The 9,205-nt window shown below is 33.0% G+C and overlaps 1 protein-coding gene across 1 annotated transcript; it reads left to right on the top strand.

Annotated features, from left to right (window-relative positions):
• Positions 1-2,701: 2,701 nt before the first annotated feature.
• Positions 2,702-7,399, top strand: LOC134274793 (multiple epidermal growth factor-like domains protein 10; the record flags this gene model as incomplete). The annotated part of the gene is made up of 5 exons (XM_062757022.1): positions 2,702-2,738; positions 2,833-3,063; positions 5,920-6,162; positions 7,007-7,141; positions 7,259-7,399. Coding segments are annotated over exons 1-5 (787 nt in total), but the record flags the coding sequence as incomplete, so codon positions are not given.
• Positions 7,400-9,205: the final 1,806 nt, after the last annotated feature.

The raw sequence follows: 9,205 nt of genomic DNA on the forward strand, positions 1-9,205 counted from the left end.
ATAAATGATTATGGCTAACTGATTTCAACATTAAGCTTATATGCCATGTGTGATCATGGTCTTAACTTACATTAGTGGTGGATCCTTGAGGAGTAAATTTTTTATTTTAAAATATTTGTGGTGGATCAAAGGATTTTTTTATTATAGTTTTTTAAAAAGAAGAATTGCTGTCCATCCAAGTGTTTACAGAAGATTCCCACTAATGCAGTTTTTTCCATCAGAAAGCAGTTTTGGAAACTGGTCATTACTCAGCAGAATCAGGAGATTTCAGTATTGTATGCAAACAAAGATAAGACAGTGTCACTAGCACAAATTTAAGTCCCCTTTCGGTTGATTGTACTTTTTCTTAACAAATAAAAATCAGTATCTCAGACACTCCTCTTCTCTTGGCAAGTCATTTGGTTGAGTTTTCTCTGGCAATAGTATTTGTTTATGACCCTCACTTTAATTAAAATAGCTCTACAAAAGCAGTTTAACAATGGATATATAACAGTCAATTTTGCATTGTTATGCCTCTAGATCTGCCACATAAAAAATAATTTGAATTTGTATATAATTGAAGATAAAATGCTTCAAAAAGTATATTCAGACATTGCATTCTTATCCCATTATTCCCATATCTGCTTATTTATTTATCCCATGGGATTAAAAATACCCAGTATTATGTACTTTGCAGGATTTTTAATCCTAAGAAGGGCAAATATGGGATTTTTAATCCTATGTCGCCTATTATGGGAGAAAAAATCCCATGGGAGAAAAAATCCCTCAAAGATTTTTTTCTCCCATGGGTTTTTGGTGGGATGAAAAATCCCGCCATTCTCCCATGGGATTTTATGTTTTGACAGAGGTTTATGAGAAAACTACTACAATGTGGAAGTTGATATTGACATGATGAGGTCAGAATAAAAAATCCCACCAAAATATAGAAAAAAATCTAATGTAGGTCTTTTCGAAAGGGTACCTAAAAGTCCGGACTTTGTCGTGTCCGGACTTAAATGTCGCAGTGTTTGATGTATTACCTGTTGAGGCGTATATTTGATTATTTTTGTTCAGTTTAGTATATTTTGAGCATTTTTTCTGCACAAAAAGCACAGCAATTTTTTTCATAAAGTACGGACTTCCTTAAAAAGAAGCTAATGAACACAAAGAAAAGAAATTGACACCAGTCTCATAATTTATTAACCAAACAAAATAATCACATCGTGTATAAAATTGCTACACAAGCTAATGTGTTAGGAGATATTATCTGTTTGAGTACCTGGTTGTTATTGAAGGAAACACTAGTTAGTATGTGAGGCATTAACGTTAGTTGGAAATATGGGTTAATTTGCATAACGGGCGCTGCGATGTTTCAAAACATAGACTTGTAGATTTAAATAACACTCAAGTACTTTCGTGTCAATTTCAAGTCTCTGCCAACTGACACAAAGACAACTGCACGATATATTGATATGCATATAAGGCCTACTTATTGTCAGACACACAGACAGACGTTAAAGATTTACATGTATTATGACCCCCCTTAAGTAGCTCCTGACGCATCGCTCGAAGAAAGCATTCTAACCTTCAAAGAGTTGTCACAGAGAAAACAGATATAATTAGTACTTGACAACTAACAAAATCATGAGGGGAACTTATTTTGAAATGTAAACATAATAAGGACATTGCAAAATTACTAAAAGTGAACTTAGGACTGAAATATCCTCAATCCTCCATGGCACCTGATGCCACCTCCGATGTTTTATAAGTCCGTGTTTTTAAATACTGTGCATTAAGTAAAAATTACTTGCATTTCTGGAATGGTCCTTTATAAGAATGAAAATACAGTTAAGTGCATTAATTACTATAACACATACCTGGAACACATAATATAAGTGAGACAACCTCCTCCCCCGTCCGGCTATGGTTTTCAAACATCACCTTTTATTGTAAGAAATGTTCATAATAGGGGTTTCAAATCAAAAATGATAATGGATCCAATTAATAATTTGCAAATTATTCTCATGACTGTCAGGCATGTTTCATATTTATATTTTTATAATATATAAAATCAAAACATCAATCGCAAAGAAATATCGATTAGTTGAAGAGGATGGTTTAAATGACAGACGAATAAAGGAAGTTTGTCATTTTGTCCGCTATGCATGAAGATTTTAATACTGTATCTAGAGCTAGGTGGTAGGTCGATATTTGTATAGATCGTGGATGATATGTTTTGTCAAAATATAAATAAAGTAAACTGTAAGGAAGTTTTAAAGACATTTAAAACTATGTATTTACAACAATAACAACGATATATCTATTTCTAAAAACGTCCTGGTATACTTTTTTCTATATCTAATATCATGGATACATGTACAATTTATCTAACGTTGGTATTATTTACAGGAACACATCGTTTAGAAGGATTTGGTAGGTAAAATATTAAGTGCTTACGCTGTTTTTCGACTTTTTATATGAAATTGAATAATATCTTTAAAAAAAGGCAATATTTACTTTGTTATAGCTTCCTTTATGGCTTATATTGATCTTTTAAAACAATTAATTTGTTTTTGCTTTCAAAAAAATATTCCCTACAAATGATAATACCAAGGTTGCTTTTTAAAAAAAATATTGTCATGCTCATTGGTTTCCCTTTTTAAATACAGTTCTTTCAAATAAACATACATTTGCTTTCAAGGGATCCGACAATAAACATAACATGAAACATGATTTGGAATTACAAGTAAATAAAACAAGTAAATGTAACACTATCCGCGGTATTTAATAGAATTTGATGTTGTTCCTTGGAATTAATTTAATCTCCTAAGACGAACACTTTTTCTTTCATAGATAATTTATCAGAAGGTAAAACAGCAACTCAATCCAGAACTGCAACATGTTTTCCTCCCTGTGGTCCAGATAAAGTCATTGATGGCGATAGAGAAACGTGCGCGAAGGATGTGGGTATAGGCAAGGGATCTTCGGTCAAATCTATATGGTGGACCGTAGATCTTGGTAGCAAACACAGCATTTACAGCATCAGCATATATTTTAAAGACTACAAGGAATATGGGGACTTTGGTATGATTTTATAATTAACTAAAACTGTTGAACAGCAAATTAACATCCACCTAACATGGGAGTTGGAGGGTATATTTTATTAATGCAATTTTGAATGTAGGGTCGTATTTCGGTAACTGAGTTTATGTTGTGCAAAAGAGAAGTTAGCACATAACGGGTTCGATGAAGAGTGATGTTTTGATTTATAGATGCTCTCTTTTTAAGGGGAGGCTCCAAGCTAGCACAAAAACTTTTAAAAATGTTTTTAAAACTTTTTCAAAATGTTTCGAAAAGTTTTTTTAAAAAATGTTTTAATCACCTGATTCTGTATGCTTTACCCCCGCGCCAAAGGAGGGGGGTATACAGTTTAACTCTAGTGTGTCCGTCTGTCTGTGTGTGTGTCTGTCCGTAACAAAATTTGGTCACAGTTTTCTAAGCAACTGCTCATTGCTGATGCTTGAAATTTCAAAACAATCTTCTCTGTGGCATACCATATGGTCGGATGGGATTCATTTTTGGTCAAATCCGATGTAAACTTCCTGTTTATACGTACGTTTGTCCGTTTCATACATGTTACATAAATAACAAATTTTAATCACAGTTTTCTAAGGAACTACTCATCGCAGATGCTTGAATTTTATTACAATCTTCTGAGTTCTCCAAAGCACGCCATATGATGGGATTCATTTTTGTTGAAAACTGATGTCAACTTCCTGTTGGTACAAGCATCTGTCCGTTTCATATATAACAAATTTTGGTCGCAATTTTCTCAGCAACTGCTTATCGCAGATACTTGAAATTTTAGTATATACTTTGTTAAGGCTTGCAAAAGAGTGGGGTTTATTTTTATATGAATCTGATGTCAACTTCCTATTTATATGTGCATCCATCCGTAATTGAACTTATTTTTATTAACATGATATTACATATTCACATCAGAGCGGGGTTATTACTAGTGAGCATTGGCTCACAGACTTCTTGTTAAAGCCGCTTCATCCGAAACAGGCGCATATTATCTTACACAATAAAAGTATGTCATATAAAAATTAATCATAAGATTGATTTAATAGTTTATTACACGATCCTTATATGGAAAACATAGACCAAAAACCTTGTTGACAAATAGTAGTTCCTGACGGGAAGTTAAGATCTGTTTTGAAGTCACCTTTGCAAAAAATCCTTTGATCAGTTATATCCAATTATGAAGAGAATGCAAACCCGAGTTTTTTTTCCAATAGTAAAATCCTAAGTCATAATATATCTTTTAAAAGTTTAGAAAGTAACTGAATATAATCCATAGTAATTTTTATATTATAATATGCATATTTACAGAATAAAGGAAAATCAGATACTTTTAAAGATTTTTAAAAAGGGAGTTTAGTAACGAGGGCTAGAATATTGCCCGTGTACACTTTGTTGTGGGAAAAATGCTCGGATTTGTTCTTCATGAGTTATACATGTAAGCGATAAATTTAATTTTTCGAAGGTGATTTCACGCAATGTAAACAAGGATTATTTTTTGTGTGACCTAACAAAAATTATTTTTCTATCTTATGAATTTTGATATCTTTTAAAAAGAAAAAGACTTTAGGGATATAATTTGACAAAAGTTGAAACAATTTATGGACAATTATTTTTCAAGAAGAAAACGAATATATTTTTTTAGCGATTAGGATCGGACCAAGCGGTTTTAAACCTTTTGAAAACATTTAAGCAAAAGTTTTGACCTAATGTTTTCAGTACAGTTAAGCAAAATATTTCAAAAAAATTTTAAAACGATTTAAATACGTGATTTTTAAATTTTTCAAACTTTTAAAACATTTTGCAAAAAGTTTCAGCAAATGTTAGAAGAACATTGTCTTAAAATGTATAACATTTTTCAATTTTTTTTTTATTTGCGTGATAGCCCCGCTTGCGTTTAAAAGAAATTGTTTAATTTGTCTCAATTAAGAAAAAAAGAAAAAAACAAAAAACGATGTGCTTCATTTATATTGAATTTTACAATTTAAATAAATTATGAGCTGTATGAAGTGGTTTTCTATCAAATTTGACCGGTCACGGTAGCCTAGTGGTAGAGTGTTCGCTTCGTGATCGAGAGGCCCGGGTTTGATTCTCGTTTTCAGCGCCGTGTCATACCTAAGACATAAACATAGGTAGTTACTGTTCCTTTGCAAAGCGCTCGGAACAAGAAGTGAAAGTCACGGGTCTTTCGGATATGACCTTAAACACCTAGGTACCTTGTCACGGTAGGCGTTGGCACGATTAAAAACCCTAACTGCTCAATGGCCCTGATTGCTTTCACTATATGTATAATATAGATCTAAATTTGAAGCCCTTCACCGGCATACGGTGACGTCTCCATATGTGTGAAAAATTCTCGTGAGGGACGTTAAACAATATACAATCAGTCTATCAAATTTACATTGAAATATATACAGACAATTTCCAAATCTTATGTATGTTCTCTTAATTAGGATACGTGCATATTAGCTTTGGAATGAATCAATTTATAAATCAATGGTAGAAAACCTAACTTTTCCGTTATTCTTTCACAAATAGAAATTCTTTCACAAATAGAATTAGACTAAAACAGATACATGTACTTATGACCGAAGAACTTCAACAATCTCACACTCTCTCGTTGCATATCAGGGAATTATTTTGAATTATTTTCAAAATACCTGATCTTCCTAATGCTATACATTTTCATTTAATGCACTTGAATTATTTTCAAGGGATATATTTCGAAATACATTGCCGTAAGTTTAGGGAGCAATATGTCAACATTCCTAAAAAGCGACTCGTACTGTAGAATAAAAGATAACATTTAAAGAAGAAATGATATACCGGTAATTGTTCTTCAAGGATGTTTTTCAGAGCTCAGACAAAGAGGCCGTTTTGCTGGATTTTCCCTTTACATTTCCAACACTCAAAAGAAAGAGGACGGTTATCTTTGTTACAAGAACACACTTCCATTACCTCCCTTGGAGTTTAATACAACGTGTATAGAACATGGTCGTTACGTCATCTATTACAATGAAAGACTGGACGGTGTTACCTATCCTGGGGAATACCAAATACAGAGCATATACACAGAACTATGTGAAGTGAAAGTAGAAGGTTAAATTTTTTGAAATTTGTTTTGGTCATTTTTGCTATGATTTAAACACATTTAGATATTTTTACATGAATTGGTTGATTTCCATCATGATAGAAAAATAACATTTTACATAAACATAGTTTGGAATTATTGAATGGAACTTACAATGGCGATATCTTTAATAATGTTTGAATGATCCCCTTTTTCACACAAGACTTATGATATTGAGGCTAAATTAAAAAATTATATAAGATTTAAAATTGTTTTTATTGCGTATTTCTCTTTTGTTTGAAAACAACTCGTTTTATTTTTAACCTAAGATTGCTTTAAATGTTGAAATACAAAGCCTTATGCATGAGAAGATGAGTCAACTAAACATTTGACAAACTGACATCGTATTTTCAATAAACAATAGCTGCTACCATTGAGACTTTGACTCAAAATCAAAGAAGGCTTGAAATAAGATATCGTACAGCCTGACATATCTGTTTTATAATTGAATATTTTACTAAATAAATTATAAGAACCATACAATGAAGCTTTTTTCAGGATCTTGAACTATTTGGAGTTGATTCTTTTCTAAAGTTGTTTGCTCGGAAGTACGAAAATGCGTAAAATATCCAAATTCAAATATATATTTTTAAATTTCTTATCCCCAAAACAGAAAGACCTGTGAGATAAGTATTAAGTCAAGCTCGATTATGTAATGCTTTCATTTACCTTGCACTGAGTCATAACATGCATGGGCTCTGCATATTTTTATGAAAAGAAATATCAACTGCATACAGGTCAGAGCGACATAGGTGATTTTTTTTTTGTTTAATGTTTTAAACTAAATACCAAATGAACGTTCCTTTAAACCAGGTTGCGGTAAGGGGTTTCATGGAAATAACTGTAACACACCTTGTCCAATCAACTGTCAAGAACAGAGATGTAGCATTGTCAACGGAACATGTTTTGATTGTACACAGGGATACGCAGGGGAAATGTGCGAAAAGAGTATGCAAACTGAGCAGAAAAATTGATAAATTTATTGTTATTTATATTGAAATATCTTTTAATATAAAAATCTTGATGTCTTATTTTCTAAATAAACTGTTACGTCTTTTAACTTAGAATGTGAATCGGGATTTTATGGTTTGGAATGCAAAAGGCAATGTAAAGGGCATTGTATAAGAAACACTCCATGTAACCACGTGACCGGAAATTGTGACGAGGGATGTGCAGCTGGATGGATTGGAATGCAGTGTGATCAAGGTAAAAATGAGCAAAAAAGTCTTTCTTGTTCAAACGGATAAAAGAGTTATGAGTAGTGCACATATAAATTTATATAATTGTAAATACAATACGCAAAACCCCCATTTTATAAAATGAAAGCAGAAGCTTAATATAAAAAAGAATATAGTGTAAGGAAAACACATGATTAAAATTAAAAAGAAAACATGTAAAAACAAACGATTATCACTTATTTCACAAGTGTTGCATCTTATAAATAACATTTATCCAATTTCAATGGACACATATGCATTTAAACATGGCATAATTTAATTACTTATAGTTCAATTGCAGAAAATACATGTTTGTATACCGTTAAAATGAGTAAAAATTGTATTCATTAACTTTCTTTGATTTTATTTTTTGAAAACAGAACGCACAAAAACATTATGTGTAAAAAAAATAACATTTTAATTGTCTTAAATTTATTACAATGATAATTAAAGAACATGCCGTGCTTGCAACATGGTGTGAAACGAGAATATTTGGCGCACTACTAATTTTAACGCCTTTGGCGCAAGAGCCTCTGAGCGCTTAAATTTATTGTATGCTAAAGGATTTCTAAATATAATTTCTGTATGTGTTCAACATTTTCATACCCGCACTATCTAAAGAAAGTTTTGGTATATTGTTATTACTCATGTCCGTCCGCCCGTCTGTCCGTCCTTCCGTCCGTCCGACTGTCACACTTTTTTCCCTGAACTCCTCCTACATTTTACAAAGTAGCCTAATGATCTTTTAGGAGATGGTTGGTGGTGTCATGTAGATGTGCAGTAAGGTTTCGGAATATTGATTTTGCCCCGCGGGGTCAAATGGGGGTCGAAAAATGACGTTTTTTTTTTATGTAAAAAGCCCCTTCTTCCCTGAACTCCTCTTACATTTTACTCAGCAGCCTAATCATCTTTTGGGAGATGGTTGGTGGGGTCATGTAGATGTGCAGTAAGGTTTCGGAATTTTGATTTTGCCCCGCGGAGTCAAATGGGGGTCGAAAAGGACGTTTTTTATGTAAAAAGCCCCTTCTTCCCTGAACTCCTCCTACATTTTACTCAGTAGTCTAATCATCTTTTGGGAGATGGATGGTGGGGTCATGTAAATGTGCAGTAAGGTTTTGGAATTTTGATTTTGCCCCAGGGGTCAAATGGGGGTCGAAAAATGACGCTTTTTCTGTAAAAATCCCTTTCTTCCCTGAACTCCTCTTACATTTTACTCAGCAGCCTAATCATCTTTCGGAAGATGGTTGTTGGTGTCATGTAGATGTGCAGTAAGGTTTCTGAATTTTGTTTTTTCCCTGGGGAGTCAAATGGGGGTCAAAAAATGACGTTTCTTTATGCAGAAGCCCCTTCTTCCCTGAACTCCTCCTACATTTTACTCAGCAGCCTAATCATCTTTTAGGAGATGGTTGTTTGGTGTCATGTAGATGTGCAGTAAGGTTTCGGAATTTGGATTTTACTCTGGGGGGTCAAATGGGGGTCGAAAAATGACGTTTTTTATGCAAAAAGCCCCTTCTCCTCTAAACTTCAACTTCATTTTACAAAGTGGCCTAATCCTCTTTTGGGAGAGTTCACTCTTTTGAAATTTTGGTAGAACATCAAGGTCAAGGGGTCAAAAAATCATAGCATGTTGGGAAACATATTGTTATGGGTAATATACACGTGAAATGTGAAAGTCGTATCTCTTCTCAATCAAAAGGAAATACAACATTATTGAAAAGTAAGTTATACTTCAAGGTCAAGGTCACAGAGTCAAAAAGTCACGATACATTTTGGAAAGGTCTTATCACAGGTAATA

The sequence above is a fragment of the Saccostrea cucullata genome, unplaced genomic scaffold (assembly GCF_032062105.1).
Source record: "Saccostrea cucullata isolate Sc308-1 unplaced genomic scaffold, CSIRO_AGI_Scuc_v1 ctg7988, whole genome shotgun sequence".
In the NCBI taxonomy this organism is placed as follows: Eukaryota; Metazoa; Mollusca; class Bivalvia; order Ostreida; family Ostreidae; genus Saccostrea; species Saccostrea cuccullata.